We start from the raw sequence: 23,864 nt of genomic DNA, 5'->3' as shown, positions 1-23,864 counted from the left end.
ATCGGCGAGCCAGTGGAAGCCTCTTTAATTCCTGAGGAGCAAACCAGTGAAACCTTGTGTTTACAGTTAATAGGGTCTGATATACGTGAAGCTGACGGGGTGACAGTATTGGTTGATCGGCTACTTTAATCTATTTTGATCCAGCTGGGTCGTAGAAGCAGCAGTTATTGAGCCTTTAGACTAAGGCTTCACAAAGTCCGACCTAGCGCATAACAATGATCGTCAAGTGGTCCACATCCGGCCCACAGACTATTAATGAATTCAGAAAATGCGTGGATCTAAATTGCTCACCAGTGGAAGAGGCCCAGTCCATCCTGAGTGAGATCATTGTTCAACAGAACAAATAGCATTCATTTTGGTGGCACGGTGGGACAAGTGGTAACACTGTCGCCTCACGGCTAGAAGGTCCTGGTTCGATTCTTGCTGTGGCCGCCAGGGGCGTGTCCTCCACCATGCCTTCGGTGCCTGCTGCTCGAGGAAAGGGGCCTTTCTGTGTTTGCATGTTCTCCCCGTGTTCACCTGGGGTGTCCTCCATAAAATATACCCCCACTAAAAACATGCAAGAAAATCACCACCTGATCAATGATGACGAAGAGAACTGCGTCCCCAGGCGCCGCTGTCGGCTGGCAGCCCACCGCTCCTGGTCCGCCGCGGAGGAAGGACGGACCAAGGATGGGTTAAACGCAGAGAAAATAATTTCACGGAAGCATGGCGTGTGTGCATGTAGTGTGCAACTAACCTGTGTGTGACAATAAAAGTACGTTTCTTCTTCTTCTTCTTCTTCTTCTTCTTCTTCTTCTTCTTCTTCTTCTTCTTCTTCTTCTTCGTGTAAAGACGTGAAAATATGAAACAATTGTTGGCTAATTAGCCCTACATATATTTGATCATTTTTTCTGTTACGGCTACAATACAGTATGAAGTGTAATGTTGATGAGTTTTTTAATCCATTTTCTGTTGATAAATCAGTTATTAATGATGTTGAATGGAGTGTAGCTGGAGATCATTCACAGCGATCCTGTCCCCAGGTGAATGTGCTTTTAATGTAGTCCATTTCCCTACGGTTGACATCGTTGTCATGGTGATGTGAGCTGCTGTAGAGGGTGTTGTGTGTTGTCGCTGAGTTCACACATTAACGTCACACCAGAGAATTTGCTATCAGCTCCTAAATCACAGAAACAGAATGTGTCTCCTTTTCTCTAGGACACAATAACGAGTGGAAGTGCAGTGGTAAGAAAATATCTGAGTCAGAAATAAATGTGGACTGACTGTCTGAGCCTTGTGTGCATCGGCTTCATGCTGGTCCAATCACAAGAGACATCACTTTAATTAATTTATTAAAGGTAATTTTGTTTTTAAACACAGATGGAAATGATAGTACTTTTAGAAATGGGTTTTGCCGAAGAAACTGCAGTTTAATTTATTGTCTTATTTCCATCATGATGATGTTATACTCCATATTATGTGTTCTGTTCTCCTCTCGATAGTTTAACCGATGCACCACAAAAAAGCCTTTTTTCCAGGAGGACTCAACGCGCTGTGGTCAACATGAAATGATTAATGTGGGTGGGTGTAACAACACAAGTTTCGCTCAATTCAGTTTGAACAGGAGACTCCACAATGCTCCTTCAGGGCCACACAGCTGAGGCACAAACTTACTGTACATGCTGCCAGTGAGCTCGCCTTTGATGTAGTAGGTGTCTACAGTAAATCCCAGAGAGCGCAGAGAGCTGCATTCTTGCCAAGTTTCAGGTAGTGATTTAACATTTATCAGCATCCAGGCCTTTGAATTAGCAGCTCAGTTAGCAGTTACTGTTGTGACATAACGTCCATACTGTAACTAATGAACTTGGAGCATGTAGATCATGGAAATTGGAAAAAATAGACTGAATGAAGGCATGTGGTCTCACTGCACTGTGTCTTTCCCTTGAGCTAATCACAGTCTGTTGAGAAGAAAACTGGATCTCCCGGCTGCTTCTTTAGTCACTTTGATGAGGTGCTGGGACAAACATTGTTCGTAATGTGCCTTCAGAGTTTTGTGCGCTCTGTTATCCAGTGCAGCCCAAATTGTAAACTTGAACACTGCTTTCATGTGTATAGACAGACTACAGTGTCACTGTCTATACTTGGTGAAGTTAAGTACTTGTTGAACTAGAAAACACACATATCCAGCATCCAGGGACAGAAGACAGAAAGCGAGATGAAATGAAATCTGTTTCTATAGCAAATATTTCTGCTTTCTCATGGTGGGATGACATAAGCGTTCAGCTGCTTGTGTGTCAATCAGTACGCAGCATGGGAGCCAACAGTCCCCGGGAGGGTTGAAGGAGTGTTTTTAAGAGAATGAAAAAGAGTGAAAGAGAGTCTTCGGGTTGTGTGAAATGGCAGACATGCGGTGTGTGTGTGTGTGTGTGTGTGTGTGTGTGTGTGTGTGTGTGTGTGTGTGTGTGTGTGTGTGTCCTCAGGGTGAGGGTAGGAATACAGATAAAGTTCCCCTCGCTGCTGGAGTGGAGTGGATGTGTGAGTGGATGTGTTCATGAGTGTGTGAGAGGGAAGTGTGTGCTGCACGTTGCCTGGCTGTGTGCGATAAACACACAGAGAGGACACTGTTTCAAGATGCATACAGGAATTAAAATGGGCATTGGCACATGTGCACAGAAACACTCTCACACTCGCAACCTCACACACATTCTTTTTCTGATTTGCCACTCGGCATGTAGCCAGACACAAGGTGCAAGCTGCAACATTAAAAAGCTATTAAGCTATCATTAGTGGCACCATGGCTGCCCAGTGTAAGGCCTCAGGCTCTGACAATCTACTGTTATAGCATCTGAACATGCTATAATGAACCCACTGTGTTTCAGAGATTAGCTACAGCCCATATGCCAGAGATAAGTCAGGCTCCTTCCCTGCACTGCCACCACACAAGAGGAGCCAAGAACAGGGAGGGAAATGCAATGGTAAACAAGCAGTCCAAGCTTCAACAGCAGTCAACTGATTTATACTTGGGGTTGGTAAAAGTGCAACATTTCATGATAAACAGTTGGTGGAGAAAATGCACAATCAGGCTTATTTACTAGGGAGAGAGAGTGTACTACAGAGAAAGAGTAAGGGTTGGTTTGCTTTGAGAATTAATCTCCCAGCATCTACTGCTGGTCTCTGACTTATTTCAACTACATTTGTTTCTATGGCTTTTGTTAGTTCAGCTTTTGAATCCACAATAGACTTCGGTCACCTTCAGACACAGTTAATTCTTCATATAAATACATCACCACAGAATTTTGTTTACTGATTAACTGTTGCCAATCTGATACAGAAATGAAATTCTAGTCATGTATAAAAATTGCATCTCCCAAATTCTACGAATCTCATTAATCTGGTCATGTAGAGGGGAATTTTGGAGAAACAATAACAGGAGCCACTGTAGTGATGATGAAAGTACTGAAAAGGGTGCATGTGAAAAAAACTTGTATAAAGCCCTTTTTGGCTCCAGAGGGAGCTTCATGAAATTGTCTCGTGACTGCCAAATTGGTGGAGTGCTTTTGCACCATATTCGAGGTAAGTGACCTGAACTATGTGCAGCAGCTGCTGAGCTTAATTAAAGTTAACTGGCCAACTAACAGTTTATTTCCTTTTATACTTTAATTAGCTTTGTAATTTTACAGTACATAAGCCCTACACTGAAGAGACATGCGCCTATCTAATACATTCATTTCATCCAGAATGTAGTGGGGACTAAACATGATTAATAACACCAGTTCTGTGAATAAACTAATCATTTGCCAACCTTGATTTAGAGGTCATTACAATTGCAGTTCTGCTGCAGCAAAAACTATGAATATAATTCATATCTAAAACATATATTCTAACCCACATAACACCCAAAAGTTCTGGATGTGGCTCTTGATTGAGATCGACATTAAGTGCACTGTCATGTTATTTAGCTTAAATAAGAAGCAAAGCAGTCCTCCACACAAGAACCACAACGCCTAAGGCAAAAAATGTGTTTTGTGTTTGCGGTTTCTCTGAGGATAAAACAGACTTGAAGTATCTGATGCTTCCTAGATACTGTGACAGGTGTCAGAAAGAAGTGTTAGCTTGATGGCCATTACTCATGCTGGAATTAGACTTGGGAAGCAGCTGGCACTAATGTTAGCAGGAGCGCTGGTGGGTGGATACGGTGCTATGGTTAGGGATTACAATGCCTGCATACTTGAACACACACACACACACACACACACACACACACACACACACACACACACACACACACACACACACACACACACACACACACACACACACAGGCTGTGTTTATAGATAAAGCTAAAATGTATGGGAGGCTGACTGCCAGTTGTTCATATGAGTGAGTGCATGTAAGTAGCATGTAACATGAATGTACGATGTAACATGTAACATTCACAATACACAGACTAAAATGATGGCTGTCATATGTCTACATTCACATCCTCATACAAATTAGTGAAGAGCATTTTTCCAAATAATTGACTTTGTATAGTGCGATTCATGAAATCGTTCTCTGAGACTTTCTTTCCTTTTTTCCAGCAGCTGTGTTACATTTGTGGGTATTTGTATGGGCTGTGTGAGCATACACTATCTGTACTTGTGTGCTAGTGTGTGAGGATGTACTGGACAGGACACCGTGTTCTACTATTCTTACTGAAAGTAATTGTGCTGGTCTCCAGCAGTTATGTGGTGACTCATAATGGCTGCAATGTGACATTAATGCAAAAGATTTTGAATTAAATACCCAACACTGAACCCAACTGGAGTCAGAGTTGATTAGGTCTTCTACTTAATCATGCTGATTAACAATATGTACCTTAACTTGGATTAGTCTGTGTTATCTCATGTTAATTTAAAATTATCTACTTCATCAATAGCACATCAGTTCCTCCACAGTGGTTTAGAAATACCATGTTAGTGCTACTCAAATCTCCATTTACCAACACCATTCTCTGCTGCACTTTTATTTCATTTTTGGTTTGCAATATGGTCTAATTGGTTCCCAGTGAACTGAAATATACTTGGAATATACGATGCTCAATGTACAGCTGGTCTAACAGTTGATGGTGACAAAGCACGTAGGCGATGTCCTCACCCTCAGGTCAAACTTCACATTCTGTAACAGACAGAGGAATAACATCATTACATCATTACAGCCTCGCAGGTCTGCTAGTGTGGCTATTATTGCAGCAGTTTTTGTGAATGGATCAGTGTGCACACATGCTTACCTTGGAATGACTTATTTGTCCCAATATATTTGTTGCTCTGTAGATCTAATAAAATATTTAAAATGATTGTTTCTCTGAAAAATATTCGCAATATGCCAAGAAAAATGAATAAGAGTAAACCCCCCACACACACATAGATACAAACATACTACAGTGCTCATGCAGTATTCATTTTCTTACTGTGTGATGCACAGACAGCTGCCTCCATCTGCTGTCCCACTGTAAGCTGAGAAGATAAAAGAGAAGAAGTAGGGGAAGAAGAGCTAAATAGACTACATGAATAATACCTTCCCCCCAACCTCACACTTGTCTCCCTACATTTCCATGCGTACCTGCAGGACAGCGCCACTATGCAGTTCTGTGCCAACAAATTGGACAAGAAGGACTTCTTCGGCAAGTCAGACCCTTTCATGGTCTTCTACAGAAGCAACGAGGATGGAACGTGAGTCCTTGATGTGATTTTGTTTTGTGGTTCCTGTGTTTAAAAAGGTGCACTGCTGTTTGAGAAGACCCCTGAGACACACATATTCCATTGAGATGTAGTCCTGATACAGTGAAGTAACTTCTATCAAAAGTCACGCTTGAAATAGCAGAAGCTGAATTTTGTGATACCAAAGCTTTCCAAAGTCCATGTTGAGAAGACAGTGTCAGGTATGAGGTTGCCTTTCTTGAAGGAGGGTAAATTAGCTCCTACCAGTACAATACCATAAAGGTCACAGTGACATAATAAGAAACTCAAATAGAAAGCATCTTGGAAAGAGGGAGAAGCAAGAACATAGGCAGCATTCAAGGAGATACACTATAGCTGAGGGGGATGAGGATATATGTATAATATGTGAGGAGAGCTGCAGTGGTTACCGAGCCATGCACGACTCAAGAGGCTGCATACGGAGGCAAGTATCCTGTTCACAACAAAACCACAATTCCCATGACTATGTCTTACATAAATGACTCCAGGAGAGCAAATAGGAAAGAGAGGCAATTACTGTAGAAAGTATGAAAGCAAGGGGCAAAAATATCCCACTATCTGCATTTTCCATCAATAAGAAAAACACTGTCACTTTCTGAGGTAATTCACAGAGGGATGCATAACACTCCCCGAACTCCTCACGCTTTCCCAGAGTGCTGTTCATCCTCCCGAGGGGCTGTGAGGTTGTGGCAGCGTCAGCCCTCAATAGCTGGAGATGCTTTAGCAAGTGCTTCATTAGCTGTCTTCTTGCTTTTCTCAGTAGTTTTTTCATACATAACAGGGTGGGAAATGGATCCCCACAGATGTGCTAGAAGTGTCTCTTGTTGGTGCCAGAGGGGGGTACAAATTAGAGGCCTGTGTGGCTAAAAGAATCACAGGGCTTTAAAAGGCTTGAGGCACTTAGTGGAGCACAAGTAATCCAAGGCTTTGGGGGAAAAAAAAAAAAAAAGTGCTATGCATTGTTGCTTTTGGAGAGGATATTTGGGGGGCGTTTGATAGGAATTTATGTGGCTCAGCTCTGGAAAACATTTCAGATATCAGAGAAATATATTTGCATATCTTGGTCACACTTGTGGTCAAGGGAAAGGATTTGAAAGCCATACTGAAATATTAAATTATTCTCTGTGGTCTGAAACACAATATAGCTGGGAGACAGGCCAAGCGGTAAACAAAGCTGGCTACAGCCCTATTTAAAGCGTCTCTCCTGCGACTGTAGGATATGACCTTATCTTTCCTGTTGCTTCTGTCTCCTCAGTTGCACGCCCCTCCCCTTATTTCCATATTTATATCTCCCCCCGCCTTGTATAATTAACAAATACTTATCTCTGCCTCTTTTTGGACACATCTTTTCCTAACTTGCCTCCTCCTACTCCTCCTCCTCTCCTCTAGGTTTACTATCTGCCATAAAACAGAGGTGGTGAAGAACACGTTAAATCCGGTGTGGCAGCCTTTCACTATCCCAGTACGGGCGCTCTGCAATGGAGACTACGACCGGTACAGTGGAACCTCCACCTGCTCTTAAGACTTCCTGAACCCCACAGCTGCTGTTTATCCTTTCACTGCTGCATTTGGCTGCATTCATCTACTCTATCTCACCACACACATTTAGAAATTCTTGCACACATGCCTTGAATAATGTTAGTTAGTTAATCAATAAGCAGGCCCCATTGACACCTTCTGCCTTCATTGATTTCTGCAAATCTATCGACTGCCCTCATGGCCCCGAATCAGAATCTCTCAGACTAACAAAGTACATACTGGTGACAGCCATTACTACACCCTGAGTGTCGATGAGTTGAACCAGCAGAAATCAATACCAGTTCAACATGGTGCATTGTTAAGAGACCCATTCTTTATACTGGCAGATTATTTCTTCTGCTGCGTGCTTAGGACATCCTTTGATATTGATTTCCTCAAGAATAGCATGGGTCAGGCACAGTGCGCCTCTTATTTCCAGTGACCTCCATGTCTCTGTTCAACACCATTCTTCTCAGATATGATCTCTGAGCAATAGAAATTTACAAGCATTACATTTAGTTATATTTAATCACAACAGTGTGTGTAAACTGACCGCAGTCCTGAACACTGGCTGTCCAATCGTGGTTCGGTGAGTGCAGCTAAGATTTCTCCACTTTTTGACGCTGTGTACATGAGGCTGTAGTAAGATAAATATTTGGCATTGAAAGAATTTGGAGGGCAGTATTTTGAATCTTTTCATTGAAAATATCAGAGCAAAAGTGTAAAGAATGGATTAAATTGTGTGTTTGGCTGCATTTGGAGCATAGACCATTCTCCCTATTGCAAGCCATCAAAAATGATGTTGAAAACTGGTAAAATAGTTGCATAATGTTACATAATGTAAATTGATATGACGAAATAAGATGTCAAATGAACCTACCAATGTATGAATATATAGTTCAACAAATATTTTGAATACTTAACTAACTTAACTTGGTCCATTCACCATTGCTTGGCTTTTATATTTAGAAAGCTCTGAGTTACAATGCTGACTAAATATCTAAAATAATGATGGGTTGCTCTTCCCACTTGGCACATAATTAATGTAGACATGTTGTGTCAGTAGGGATATGAATTCATTTTTCTCCCAGCTTATCTGCCTGCCTCTAATTTAAAAGACAGAGCTGGGAAGAAAACAAGCTAAATCATGAAGGAGCCATGAGGGAAGATGAAAAAGGAGTGACAGACAGATTACTTTTGTGGGGGGAAATATTTCATGTGGCATACTGTATCTTTTTTCTGCCTCTCCCTCTTTTCTCGTCTCTCTCAAAGGTGTTTGTCCTATCTTCTCTGTGTGCGGTCAAATTCTAATTACTGAGAATGCTGAGAGCCCTGTGTGTGTGTGTGTGTGTGTGTGTGTGTGTGTGTGTGTGTGTGTGTGTGTGTGTGTGTGTGTGTGTGTGTGTGTGTGTGTACTTTACCCATACAGACAGACAGGAACATAGCGACAGTTAGTTGTCTCATAGACATATGAGGTTGCCTTCAAAAGTGTTTAATACTTGGAGAAATATTAAGTGAAAGTGTGTGAGCCAGCCAATCACACATGAGCTCAAGAAGGGTCACTACCCTGTCAGAGCCAACCATACACAAGGGACTGAGCTGGGCGTCAAAGGCACTGCAGAAAAGGATCCTGTACCATGCAAACATGCACACACACACATACACACACACACACACACACACACACACACACACACACACACACACACACACACACACACACACACACACACAAACTCCCACCCACCCACACACACAAATGGCCACACTTAGACTATAATAAAATGTGACAAGCCATGAGCTGAAACAGCCTGAAATGCTGCAAGTCCTGAAATATCACAGAGACAGCACTATAAACAGGTTACATACTACATATCTGAGCATGGGAGGAGTAAACTTTGTGTGCCGGTGCTTATTTCTATGAGAGGGGAGTGGGAACGTCTGTCTTTTCAATTACAGTATATACCTCTGAAACTCACTTATTTAAAGATTTTTTTCCAACCTCTGTGATACTACATTATTATCCAAGCTGTATTCATGAAGGAAAAAAAACCCACAGCCCCTAAAGGCTGTCAGTGCTTCTGCTCTATGTAATTACTGTTTATATCCATCAACTGAAGGAAAGTTTCCAGTGATTTTTGAAGTGTTAACATGGTGCTCATACTCCAGAGAGCCAGGGATTTTAAAGTCGCCTAAATCAGTTCAGAACAATTTTAATTACATATATCAAAAATCTAAACCAAATAGGGATCAAATACTTCCAGCTGATAAAGCTCTTTTTGTCAGTCAAAAGGAGTGCTCAACCACAACAGCCTTGAGCGTGGCGGTCCTGGTCCTGGCTGAATGTCCTAAAACAAGACATTTTACAGAGGTTGTTTCCTGTTGTCCTTTTGGTCCACTGCAGGACCCAAAGAGCCCTCATCGCAGGCCCCTGTCATACGTCCTGTATTGTGACATGCTCTACATCATGACATCAAGCCTTCTACAAGTTCCTCACTGTATTGGTGTTGGCAGCTTCTGTAACATTTACAGTTTACACAGCGTAAAAAGTAAGGTTGGTATAAGGAGTAAAGTTCTAGCCTTATACATGATGCTTAACGCTGCTAATATTATATCCACATTAAAACCTCACACCATAAGTCCACATGGACGAAAACCATTGCCTGTCTAACTCTGCAGACAATAACAAAGAAAACTAAATAATTCAGCAAAATCTCTCTCAATGCCTGCAGAAGGTCCACTTGAGGGCCCTTGTAGAAAGCCCTCGACACTGTGGACATTTGGATTCAGCCAAAAACTCCCATCGCTTCTGGATTTATTCAACATAAATTAAGCTCAGGAGTCAAAAATAAACAGCTGATGTCTCTAATTCTCCAGTCGGGCTCCCTGAAACCAATGAAGAAAAAGAAAAAAGAAGGAGAAGGAGACAGTGTCCCACAATTTGAACAAACAATAAAAAGAAACTTGATGGAAATATGGCATTTAGGTTTCTTTCATGTCTTGACTTGAGCAAGGTTACAGTCTCCTCCTCACTCCACACACATCTGATGTTTAATTCTGACACCATTTCATTTTTCTTTCCTGTGGAGCAGAAGCATCAGTGGACTTTAAACTCACATCCTTCATTTACATCATGATTTACGTCTACACTTCGTTGCATAAAGCCCTCATTAACACCCCAACTTTTCCACCTCAGCCAAGCAAAAAAATGTTTTCAGTGCTTCCACTCAGGCTTTTGTCGATGGAAATGCATACAAGGATAACCTGAAGGAAGGATGTTGTCTCCTTATTTATTCTTGCTTCAAATGGCCTCTTTACATGCTTGGTCTCCAAGTCTAAGGACACAGCATTTGATCAAATGTGACCCACAAAGCATAGGACCCTAAGTATTAAGAGTTAAACAAGAGACTGATTGCTTGTAAGAAACGTTGCTATGTTTGCTGCTGTTGTATCTGGGTGGAGAGTCAGTGTCTGTGGCCCCAAAGGCTTGTTATCTGGGTTGCCACTACTCTACTCTGTCTCACTGCAAGACGCATCTGTTGACAGCACTAGCTCAAGTATGTCAGTGAATGACCTACTGCTGATTTACGTTTCACTAATTAGATCAGTGCTTTCGTTTATGTATGTTCCTCTCATTAGATGCACCAAAGGGCAAAAGGAGAAGTTGGACCGAGTTCAGCAAAGGGCTACTCTGCTCTCCCAACTGACATCTCTAAAGGAACAAAGGGAGGAAAACACAATGTCATGACTTTGTCTCTCGAACCCGACAAATAAGCACTGGTACATAGTGCATCATCAACAGCCCCCATTACAAAGAAAGGGATTTGTGATTTGGGTATTATCTTTTCTTTATAGAGAAAAATGATGATGTTAAATTCTTTTTCTGCCACAAAGGCAACATCCAAACAATGTGCAGCCACACTGAACAAAGATTCCACTGGATCAAGCACAATCGTGGCTGCATATAATCTGTCATTGGGAAAGCATTGCTTGTTATTGCTAGGACACAACACTCCAGATCTGAATCGTCGCCAAAGGCTATCTGTCTACCATATTTTAGTCAGATTTGTTAGTAACCTTTTAAAATATCTTGCACACACAGACAAGGATAAAAACACCTCCACCTTCCAACTTTGCCAGCTGGCGACAGGGTGGCACAGTGATTAGGCTGCCTGTCCTTCAAGCGCCAGATCCAGTCCCTTGTGACAGCGAGCATTTGAGGTTTCCTTGAACAAACTATCTCTCCATATGTGGATACATTTTGCTCTGGAGGCGATAGACTACATTTTAGCAAAAAGGAGGAGAGGAGAGGAGAGGAGAGGAGAGGAGAGGAGAGGAGAGGAGAGGAGAGGAGAGGAAGGAAAAATGAAAAAATTGTTACAGAAGGAGAAACAGAAATCTAGTAAGTCAAAGTCCCTGTTCCAGATGAGTAGTCGAGGAGAAGAGCATGAAGGAGTGTGAAGAGAGAGGAGGGAAATGGAAGGTGCTTGTAAGTTGTGTATTCTGCTCAACAACTGGTGTGTGAAGAAATTTAAATTCCCTTCATCTTAACATATATACATACTCCACACCCCCGTATACTGCGCTTCCTCTGTGTAGGTGGTACCTAAAGTACTTGTATATATGTTTAATGCTGATAATTCATGGAAAACATCAAAAGAATCCATTCTTTCTCATTAACATGCTCACCCAGGTGACTCAAACATAGTCTATTTTCATCACTGGCAAGAGATCACAGACAGATCTGTGTAATTGGAACTGAAGAAGTGTTCAGTGTCAAATGCAGCCTCCTTTTTTTCCTCAATTATATGCGCCTCCATTACTGAAGATGAGTCATGTTCACTGAAGATGCCTTAGAATAGTAGCTGGAGATATCTGCGGCAGATTAGTTTTGGAGTGTATATTGTTCTGAGAGTTCAAGGAGCCACTCGAGGATCTGAGCATCTGAATCCTTTGATGCAGCTGAAAGTTAGGATTTGGAATAAAATGATGGCAAATGCTTTGAGCCGGTACTATGACAGCTTCCTGATGCTTGAGCAACATGGCGTGCACTAAAACACCCAGCGCCTATTGACTGGTCAGGGGAAGGGATGCCTTTCCCTGTCTCTTTCTGTATCTGTCGTACCTGTACTTTTTCCATCTCTTTTCCCACACGGGAAGATAAGCATCATGTTTCTACCACCTGGGTGACAAGCACATTTTCTCTAGCTCACAGCCTTGAAGATAACCTCAAAAGAACAAACTGTCACCACAGAACGACAGGGGCCAGGTGGCAGGGAGGAAGTTGGGCTTATTTCAGGGATCTTTCAATTCCTCAGTGACAGGAAAGAGTCTCTGATGTGCCGCTTGCTTCTGTTTTCTTTGGATCTGGGCTGGTGTCAGTACTTGTGTAAGACGAAGTGGGGGAGAGAGGGGAGACATGGGGTTGAGATCAATGTGACTAAGGAATGAAAGTGCAAAAAAAAGTTTTTCTCTTCTTCTTCACTCTGCAGGGACACTGTTTCTGCTGCATTTGTGTAAAATGTCGTCAGCGTCTTTTTTCCGATGTTCTTTTAAATGTTGGAAGATAACGTGCTGCTTTTTGCAAGTTACAATTTTTGGAAGAAGTGCTTTATACAAGTTGTCTTTTTTTTTTTTCTTGCAAGATGCAGCCAACTGCTCCGCCTTGTTCTAAAGCTGGCAAGTAGCATAGTTTTAGAACAAAACCATTTTAATGGATTTTGTGGTTCCCTTAGTATTATTTCACTTAAAACACTTTAAGTACTCCAGATCGGTGGGTTGTGGTAATGCATCCAAAAGCTGTTTGACAACCGCCAGTAAATCCAAAAGAAGAAGAGGAAGAAGACTGTAATCAAAAGCCATGTGGTTGGAAATGTTTAAGATCATTGGTCAGACAGCAAACTACCCACAATTTCTACCTGGACTACTAGACTTTAACACTAGAATTTCTACTGGACTACTATACATCATGGAGAGCCATCAGGTTATGTTTATGTTCGTGCTGGTTATGATCTGGAGATTATATCAGCTGACTTTAGAGGATCAATTTGAATGTTTGGCAAGACAGAGGGTATTGAATAATACCTGTTGTGGCTCCAGGATGATATTTAAAAATAGCTCTGTTCTTTTGACATAGCTATGATGACTGTTGTGATATGGATGAAGATGCACTCAACCCAGTGCATAATTTAGTCATTAACACACCAAACTGAACAACAGACTCAAAATAAATGTCTTTTCCTCAATGAGCCCCATGTATTTGGCACAGGAAACATGACAGCTCAAAGGCTTGGCATGAAACAGGAGTACACACCTGTAGCTGCTGTCTCCAGTCCTTGTTAATTATAAAAGCCTTAATGGCGCTTATTAAGTTCTTGAGAAGGAACCCCCGATCATTTTCTGCAAAAATAATTTCTTCTTTTAAGACAATTGCTTTACTTCAAGATTTCTTTTTTACCATTGGTAGTGCTGTGGAGCTTTTAACAAGTGGGTCCCGGTTTTGTTTGCAGCATGCACAAACGCAAAGATGGGTATGCACGGGCAAGCGTGCGGACAAGCAAATCCGCATCCTGCAGTAGATTTCACACTATTCTGCTGATTGACAGTTGGTGGCATTAATGCCAACAAGCATAACAATGCGCCAACAAAGGTAGTGAAGACTGGCAGCAAGTTAACGGACATTTTTTATATATTGGCTCTGCATGTTAAGGAAGAAAATGCACAACACGTACAGTATTTTTTAGACTCAAGCATACACTCAGTGCAAACATAACTTTTCTTTGTTTACAAGGCAACTCCAGACAGCACTTGGAAATGTTGCACCTCGGAGATCATTTTGAAGCAGACGAAGACAGACACTGGCAAGCCACACTAATTTTCTCAAAATGGTTGTAAATTGGTTGGATGAGAATTGATCTCTCTCCATGCTGAGAGCAGAATATCAAGACAGCTAAGCATTATATTTCAGTTATCTCTCATCTAGCACAGTATACAGCAGCTTCTGCACTGACTTGTCCTACGTGCAAGATCCCAAACATCCCCCAAGCTTTGCTCCTCTGGCGAGCAGCACTGTCACTAAGAAGGCCTCATATATTTACATATTTTCTCTCTATCTATACATGTATACAGGACGATCATGTGGTCCTTGTGGTCAGACTGTTTGCCAACTAGCTGCTTTACAATCTAACCTGATTGCCTGTGTGTCTGATGTTTTTTTTTATTATTATTATTTTTCCCAGAACAATCAAGGTGGAGGTGTATGATTGGGATAGGGATGGCAGGTGAGTGTGATTGCCAAGACATACTACTGGTATTGAATTAATGACTGTTTAACCTGCAGTTCATCTTCTAATTAAAGAACCACCTATGTTCAATTATAAAATATGAACTCAAACATGAACTAAGATCAAACTTTTTCCAGACACATACTCCCAAGGAACCAATCATTCCCTGTCACGACATTCCATTTTGTCTAAACATCTGTCCTGTTATTCGTACCAGCTATTTGTTCTTACTCACCGGTGTTCCTTTCGTTTTATTGTACCCCCCAGCCACGACTTCATTGGGGACTTTACAACGAGCTACCGAGAGCTAGCTCGAGGGCAGAGCCAGTTCAATGTGTACGAGGTGAGCAATTCCACAGTTTTCACAGTTCAACAGCGTGTCTGTCGGCTCCTGAGATCTGGAATCCCACTGCACCGGGTGTCTTGGATCCCATTTCTGACACCAGTGACATTTCTACCTCTGACATCACTGTTGCACCTTTTTCCATTACCGCAGCACATTCCTTTCCATGGATATCTTCTACTCTTGCACCAAACACACGGTTTTATTCAAGAGTTAAAAAACATGTTGAAAAAGTTATTCCATACGTTCCCATTTCATTTCTTTAAAGGGCATTTATGTGGTACAGTCTCTGTGCACCCCACCCACCTTCCCCAAGCAATTATGCATCCATTTAAATATTTCTTCTGGTCTTGTTGTTCTTTTCAAATTTCAAGATTTAGTTTGCCACAATAATCACCTGGATGCTGACATACATAGAAATGGGGCTATTAGCAGCAGCGTGAAACAGGATTAATAGGAGAACAATCCGGGGATTTAGAATGATCATAGCTATTTCTCAGTATTTCTCATGGGATATCTTACCGTGCCTCTTAATAGCACACAATACAACTCTGTATGCAAATTACAAACACAACTCATTTAAATGTCTCATCCCAGAATCCAGCGTTGATGTGCAAGGCCCGAAAATGACAAAGTTGTGCGTCATGCTGATTGAAATCATCCTTGTTGTGTCCGGAGCAGAATTTATTATGGTAATTCATGAGGAAATATTTCAGTTCTTGGATAAAAATCTAGCACTTGAAAGTTAAAACCATGAAGGAGGGCATGTCAATACCTTCATGCCTCTGTGGTTTGGTGGCCTTCAGCCGAAGGACAAATACCTGTCTTTTGGATGTCAGCTCCATTATCCGCTACTCTTGATTCCTCTCTACCTCCCAGTGAGACTGAAAGGCCCTTTAGTTTTTGCATCAGCAGATTGTTCAGTGTGTCAGACAAATTGCCACCCCCCCCATGTTAAATTAGGGGCTGTCACTTTCATGCCTAGCAGCCATAGAGGAACAAGGTAATGAGCTGAGACATCTTTGGTCTCTGGATTGACATTTTTCTCTTGTTCTGGAGGCGGTAGAAAAAGTAAATGTAAGTCTTGCAGGCTTAAGCCTGTGTCACCCATCGATTCTCTGAAGCCCCAGATTTGTGTTTGAATTTGGAGTCTTGTCGCCTTCAGTAGAGTGATTGACATGTATAAGACACTCGAGATGAAGTGTTGCTATATTAAGTGTTTCTAAGCGATCTCCCATGAGCTAGGCTTTCCCCATCTGTTACTTCATGTGCACACGTCCTTTCTCATCTTCATTAAATTAAAATCTCCTCTGTCAACTTGCATGAACAAAGTCACTGTTCATCCCACCTATAAAATACATACAATTATGTGATGGCATGCTCTTGCGCCTGCGTTAAATTGGTTGCACCCATTTAGAAAGGAATTATATAGTAAAAGTACAGGGGGTGGGGATTAAATAAGTGATGGAAATTGTATTTTAATGTGTGTAAACAAAAAAAAGGAAAAAAAAAACAGCAAGCAAGAAATAGGGAGTTTTACAATTACACATTGCAAATGCAGTGTGTTTCTTGGGTGGATTAATGGTTGACGGACTCTTTGAATAAATTGTTGGCTGCTGAAGAGCCTAGCCTTGGAAATCAGTTTTTTGAAACAGATTTTATAAGACGCTTATGTTCAGAATTTTAAAATTGTTTTTGCACAAAGCCGTTCAAGTCACACCTGCTCAACTAGGCTCATGTTGTTTCAATATATATTTATTTATCATCTGATTTTGGAAGCGCTGGCAAAACTAAAACAAAATTCCAATATTTGATTATTGGCACTGGTTTACACACCTGTATACAGTATGTGTACATATAGTAATGTGTATATACAAATATGTATATGTGTGTGTGTGGGTGGGGGGGGGGGTGAATACCTTTTCTTTTATATTATACATATGTTAATTTCAGGTCATCTGTACCTCTTTGTGTGTATTTTTTAGGTGATTAATACCAAGAAGAAAATGAAGAAAAAGAAATATGTCAATTCTGGAACAGTGAGTATGGCGACAGCAGCAAACCAGGACTGGCACTGTGCCTCTTTTCTGCTCCACACCTACTTTTGTGTCGACTTGTGTGCTTGTGTTGAATGATTAATTAACATCAAGTGCAGACTTATTGGAAGAAGACGCCAATCTGTGCTTTCTATGTGCTGGAAAAATTAATTCTCATATCACACACCTGTTTATTTAAACATTTGGTAAGAGGAAAAAGAATGGGCCTTGTTTGTTCACTAGTAGCCACAACAAAATAACCTATTTAATAGTTCTAGATGTGTTGTATATTAGAGTATGTGGTACTATAGGCGATTATGCAAGATGTGTACTTGTCGCAGTTGTGACAAAGTGAAAGATGAAAGCACTGCAGAGCTTAAAGGACATAAGTTCTGAGAGATCAGAGTGGGCGACACCAACTGAGACACCAATTTTCACACAACTTATCCAGCAGTGAGGACATGAGCAAGCAATGCATATAAATGCATCTCATCCTCTTTTCAAACTTGTCCTCTGGCAATGTAAATGAGTCAGTCATCAGAAAGCAGCCGGCTCACATCTTTTACCAAAGTGCTGAGCTACTTCAAGATGTTGTTTTTATATTAGGAGGATAAGATCATTACATCAATGTTTAATCAAATGTTTCTCCTTGTGTTCAATTCCAGGTGACCTTGCTCTCGTTCTCAGTGGAGTCAGAGTTCACATTCTTAGATTACATCAAAGGAGGGTGAGTGGAAATGACACGCAAGTAAACAGAACATGTCCAGTGTAAACCAGTGTAACATCAGTTAAGGAGAGAAATTAGGTTATAATATTATGTTATTTGATCAGACGGGTAGATGGGTCAGACTATCTAAAGCATTTCAGCATTTCATAGGTTTTATAAGTTAGATTTTATTTTTGCAGGTAACGGTTTCGGATGATGTCACCATTCAGGATTCATTGTTTTTCATGATGTTTTAAAACGTTTCATGTGGTATTGAGGATCACATTGAGTTGCTTAAGCCTTCATTCATTGATATATTTGGCCACAGCACAGCACACTGTAATGACCACACTGACATATTACCACCTTAAAGAGTTCGCTCGCAAACAGCTGAGCATTTACACATTCAATTTTTTTTATTTATTTTTTTATTTAACCATAATTTAACCAGGCAAGTCATTAAGAACACATTCTTATTTACAATGGCAGCCTGGTAAAAGGCAAGAGCCTTTTGAGGAGAATAGGACAGGGACTAGAGGGGTATCAAAAGATAAAAGAAACAGCAACACATACAACGTACATTACATAAAAGAAAATAGCATAAAACGCTACCACGGGCAAGTGGCTAACAAATAGCAGCATCAGGTAGTACAGCAACAACAAAAGTAGCGCACACATGCAGCAGGAGGGGAGAAGCAACATCAGCAAAAATACAAAAGACACTGAGCTACTGTTTCTGGCCACCTGGCTAATATAAGTCCAATTTCCACTCTCCTTTCAGCTCTGTTTTGCACTCCAACTCTCAACAAAGATATTTGGTTATTTACCTGCTAAACGGTCCAGTGTAGGCTCATGGAGCAGGTAGCATACAGTGAGTTTATCAGAGCATTATTGAAAACAGCTGAATGCTGCGTCTGGAGGCACTGATGAGAGAGGTGACGCTGAACCAAACAAGTAGCTGTAAAACCTAAACAATTAACCGAAAGAGTTTGGTGACAGTTTTACATGGGTTTGTCATCACAAGTGAGCCCTTTCAGATAATTGGGTACAGTAGTTATTTGGGAAGTTGTTAATATAAGAATATAGTGGCACCATTAGTGTTCCACTCCAACTTTGCGAGATTGATTAGTTCACACTAGGTGCTGTCTGGAGTATTTAAGTGCCAAACATATTTAAGTGAGCTAACTAAGGCTAAACTGTCTTTGTAGTGCGTACCAACCTTCAGTTTTAGAGCTTGGGGAATGTCAAGTATGTCTCAGGTGAAGTGTGCCTTTCAGGCAGGTTGGGCTGTGCTTTGATGTCCACTGTCCTATCACAGTGGGGAGGCTGTCATGGGTTTTATGGGCTGTGGCAGTGCTGACAAGTGTGACAGATTCCACTGATGCTTCCTGGCTTTGGCTGATCTATGATACAATAACCTTAAGGTTTAGTGGCGTCACTTCAAAAATATAATTCTCATCAGTCTGCCTGCTAACATTACTCACTTCCTGCAATTCCTGAGCCTTTTGCCTCTTAGGAAATGGATGGAAGTAGGGGAAGTGTGTAAACTGTCCAAGCTCTTTGCCGCTTGAAAACAGGAGGAATGCCACGTGTAAAATTCTTTTTTACACCAGCTCTGTAATATTTGCTTTTGTCATGATGCAAATGTGAACTCTGACTGCTTTTATGTCTTATTTGACAACCACTGTAATCAATGATTTGGTGTCAAATAATAATCTTATATGAGGCAATAAATAATTTGAACATTCAGTTTCACTGCTAGAGAATTTTAATTGGGGTGAAGTCATGTTGTTAAAGGGAAAAACTAAAACAGGAAATTTTAGTATTAGTACAGCAAAAGGTGATATTTTTCCGACGGAGAAAAGCATAATAACTGTTGATACCCTGCAGTTGTGTGAGGAGAAAAGAGTTAACTACGTACTGCAGTGTCAAGGAGGCTCATTTTACAAGGGTTCAACAAAGTGACAAGACTCTGCAAAAGATGTCTGAGCTTCTTTTTTTTTAATACTGACCTTTAAGCTCAAAGGTTCACACACACTCAAACACACAGACTCACACAAACATAGACAGAGTTGACGGGGAATCCACATCTAAACCTGAAGAGAGAATCACAGTGAAAAACATCTCATTCATTAGTGTACAATTTGCAAACCGGCCTTCGCAGGCAGAGAGAATAATACATTCAAGAGTCTTAATGAATTAATGAAATCAAGTTTAATTAATGGTAAGGTTAGCCGCGTCAGGCTGTGGCATTTCTCTGTCCCCACCTCACACTGAAAGGTTAATGTGAATCTTTAACGCGCTCATTTTATTACTGTATCATTTTCTGCCTTCCTCTCTGGTGACTCTCGTGCAGTGAGGATGATGAGAGGCTGTCGCTCAGGCCCCAACGGCCTCGTCTCATTGTCGTAAATTAGCAAGAAGAGGGTATTGCTTCATCAGCAGGGAAAATTGGATTATGATTTGCTCTTAAGTGCTCCATCAGTCTAATTGGTTGTTACCCAGCTCAGTGTCTCATCTGTACCTCCTGCTACTCCTTCTCATGGAGGTGAAAGTCAGATAAGAAGATGAATGTAATCATTTAAATATTTTTTGCGGACTGAGCAACTGCACTCTGTGTCTTAATGCATATAAAAATGACAAGATATAAAATGAGAAGGTATGGCAATTAAATATTGGTCTATTTGTAATCATCATAAGAAATATTTGCCATATTTTGTTTGATGTTCCTCTGTTTTAAGTATCACATTTTCTCGTATTAGACATGTAGTATGTGTGTACTGTTTATATGTGTGTGTGAGTGAATGTGAGAGCACTGGAATTTAATGAGGCCTGGCATGTTGTTATTGCTGGCTGGTCTGTCGTTGATTTTTTCCCATACCCTCTTCTCCATCCCCTTTCTAGGACGCAGATCAATTTCACTGTGGCCATCGATTTCACAGCATCTAATGGTGAGTGATACTCACAGCAAAGCGTGTGGGTGGGTGGGTGTGTGTTGGAGGGGGACTGGGGGCGTAGAGAATAGATAGTAGTGCTCTTTGTATGTGGCATGTCCGATTTCAGAATCAATCACTCCACAACACACACAAGCAGAAGGTGCAAGGACACATACTGTACACACATTGTCACCTATAAGTGATAGCCTGTTCCTGGATTGCTCTTCCTCCTAAATGCTCTGTCAATACAGTCAAAATACTGATTGTAGCAGGCAATTTAGCAAAAATAAAAGAAAGCAAATGGTCTAAATCCCTCCCATTGACATAAAGACTTCTCAGTGGGTAAAGAACCACACTTAAGTCTAATTACACTACTGTCCTTAATGACGCCTGAACACATGTTCCAAAAGGTTGATGTGCCAAGTTTGAATTCCTCATTTCCCAGTTGATTGTTACTAAACTCTCCCACCCAACCAGCAATTGCCCAATCATAGTCCAGCAGTCGTAACTGGGTCTGTCAAGCTTTGGAGTTTTCCACATGTTGAGATGGTGCGCATCGGGCTACAGTAAGAGAAATACAAGACACATCAAAAGTTTGGAAGGTGGGGCCTTTTTTAAGCCTTTGTACTGCTAGCATGTCTGGCTAACCAGCTTACTACTTTCAGTAGTAACAACCGGTGTTTTCCTCCAAAGCCAAGCAGAGCTAAAATCCATTTTGTGGGGTTACAGGTTACTAGCACATGACAAGCAAATCTACTGTGCAGTATTTCCAGAATTTGTGGAAGCTAGCCCTGGATGCTTTCATACCAGGATTTATGGTAATGTTAGCTGTTCATGATTTTGAGCAGGCTGGTATTTCCATGACCTCTACAGATCATTAACAAGTGAAGACGCTCACACAATCGGTCAACTTCTGTTATGATCGTAGCTATCAAAGCGTTCTGACCTGTCACTATGACTATAATAACAACAACATGACCAGGTGATCCCAATATTGTGTGAGACAACTGATCTAATTAGCACTGCTATGTAAATAGCGCTTGACGTAGCAGAAGTGGCAATAACTGCAGTTCCTTGAATGGCCACTTGGGGGAGGGTAAAATAACTCACTTGTTTGAATTATATTAATTATTAATTGTATATGTATATGTATTGTATGTATATATTGTATACCGACATGTCAGCATATCTACGCATCACTGTCAAATGAGATTTATGTGGATACATTGGTCTCTGCAATTGGTCAGGGAAAATTGAATCCCCCTCCCCGACAAAAATTGGTCAGAGTGGAGGCAATGTCAGACTGAAGATGGAAACAGAGTGTAACGAGCTGACAATTCTGTCTGGTATCAGGCAACAGTGAACAGTCAGTTTCCCCAAACAGCTGAGATTTCCATCCGTGGTGTTGGTCAAGGTGACATACAATTTGTTGTTGCACTCTGGAGATAAGATAAGATCACTTGTGTTACACAATGTGAGTCCACAGCCTGGCCAAGCAAACCGCCGGATATCTGCTGTCAGATAGCAGGTGCAACTAATCAAATGTTGAGCACATGTCACCTACAACCTCACTGAGCGCAATGACAGCAATATTTTCTGAAACACATCCAAAATACCCAAACTGATAATACTGAATGACTGCACAGTGTGTTATTACAGAGGGGATATTTGAGAAGGTCAAAGTTATTGACAAGCATTCTATATGCTCAATTTATTTGTCATTTGGAGGAATTCAGTTCTCACAATGGCTTTCCTTTCATCCGTTGTTAATGATTTATCATCTCCGAGGAACACAAAGCTCCACCTGACAGGAAACATGTTAATTGTGATGCATGGTGGCAGCAAAGACAATTATATTTTAATGCCACATTATTACAGAAGAGGTGCATAAAAACTGTATCTTACGCTCTAGAAGTGAGGTCTTTGTCCCTCGTCAACCACAATGACCTCGACATTGATTGATTGGTAATTGACAGGTAACCCCTCTCAGTCCACTTCGCTGCACTACATGAACCCCTACCAGCTGAACGCCTACGCCATGGCCCTGAAGGCTGTTGGGGAGATCATTCAGGACTACGACAGTGACAAGATGTTCCCCGCTCTGGGCTTTGGAGCCAAGCTGCCTCCTGACGGACGGGTGTCACATGAGTTTCCACTGGTGACGTCAAGCTCCTTTAATCTCACTTTCTGATTATTATTTTATGCTTTTTATTTCCAACTTCAATGCCACTGAGTCTTTTTTTCCCCCCTAATTTAAAGTGGGGTTTTTTTCTTATTTATGGATTCTGTGCATGACCTGGCAATAAGCATCTAATGTGACCAGTGTGCTTTGACAGAGAGCTTGGTGTTTCTTTGTTTGATAAATGCATTCATCAAGTCCATGAAATTGATTTTCAGTGTTTTCTCACCTTTTCAGAATGGAAACATGGAAAATCCGTATTGCAATGGCATTGAGGGAATCTTAGAGGCATACCACCAGAGTCTTAGGACAGTGCAGCTGTACGGGCCAACTAACTTCGCTCCTGTGGTGAACCATGTTGCCAGGTGAGAAAGCAAAGCAGCTGATGAACAGCTCCTACTTTTTTTAAAGCAAAGCAACAAGAACAAAGAGTTGCCCTTTGAATAGATGTGAGATACTTCAACATACTGTAAGGTTTGATGAATCTATCACTCGCTTTTTCTTTATTATCTGACTTTATATCGTGATGGTTTGAAAGTGTGATTTTTACATTATTCATTCCCATTGTCATTCTCATTCAAATACTAAATACACAACAATTAGAACAGTGAACAGTTAATTTCACACAAATATATTCTAAAAGTGTTTATATGCAGAGAGGAGGAGACACATTTCAATGCTTTTCCAACAGACCTACTGACAATGATTTAATTGATATGTTTATCATCAGCTTTTCAGGAGAATTCTGCTTTTGTGCCACAATGTTTGCAAGATTGTGATCTTCAATAAGATTTCAGTTATCAAAATAACACTCACATCAACATTTTTGACTGCTGGCCTCGACTGGCTTTGATTTCCTGTGCCACTGCTTTTCTGACCCGGTACATTGACAATATCTGTCCTGCCAGACACAACAAGCAGGAGCAGCTTGCCTGAATATGAATTTATACTGGCTGACAGCTATCAAAACAGTGGATTTAGCTGCTGGAAGAAACAGCGAAACACATTAAAAAGTATGCAAATGGTGATATGATCTGAGTGGACTCTGGTGCCCCTGACATCCACCTCCACCTCCACCTCCCACTGTCAATTTTCCCCTCAGGCTTTCATTTGTTGAGCCATATCCAAACAGTTCTCCATCA

The 23,864-nt window shown here is 41.1% G+C and overlaps 1 protein-coding gene across 4 annotated transcripts in view; it reads left to right on the top strand.

Moving 5' to 3' along the window:
* The window catches only part of cpne5b (copine Vb), a 113,522-nt gene that overhangs the window by 79,491 nt on the left and 10,167 nt on the right, over positions 1-23,864 (top strand). For all 4 annotated transcript variants that reach the window (XM_070959646.1, XM_070959645.1, XM_070959642.1 and 1 more), the window contains 9 exons: positions 5,591-5,694; positions 7,111-7,215; positions 14,478-14,519; positions 14,790-14,865; positions 16,851-16,904; positions 17,567-17,628; positions 20,512-20,558; positions 22,520-22,701; positions 22,960-23,087. In XM_070959646.1, the coding sequence (XP_070815747.1) occupies positions 5,591-5,694; positions 7,111-7,215; positions 14,478-14,519; positions 14,790-14,865; positions 16,851-16,904; positions 17,567-17,628; positions 20,512-20,558; positions 22,520-22,701; positions 22,960-23,087 (800 nt within the window). The remainder of the gene's footprint in view (positions 1-5,590; positions 5,695-7,110; positions 7,216-14,477; positions 14,520-14,789; positions 14,866-16,850; positions 16,905-17,566; positions 17,629-20,511; positions 20,559-22,519; positions 22,702-22,959; positions 23,088-23,864) is intronic.

The sequence above is a fragment of the Chaetodon trifascialis genome, chromosome 3, assembly GCF_039877785.1.
Source record: "Chaetodon trifascialis isolate fChaTrf1 chromosome 3, fChaTrf1.hap1, whole genome shotgun sequence".
NCBI classification, from domain to species: Eukaryota; Metazoa; Chordata; class Actinopteri; order Chaetodontiformes; family Chaetodontidae; genus Chaetodon; species Chaetodon trifascialis.
This window is presented reverse-complemented; position numbering and strand designations above follow the sequence as displayed.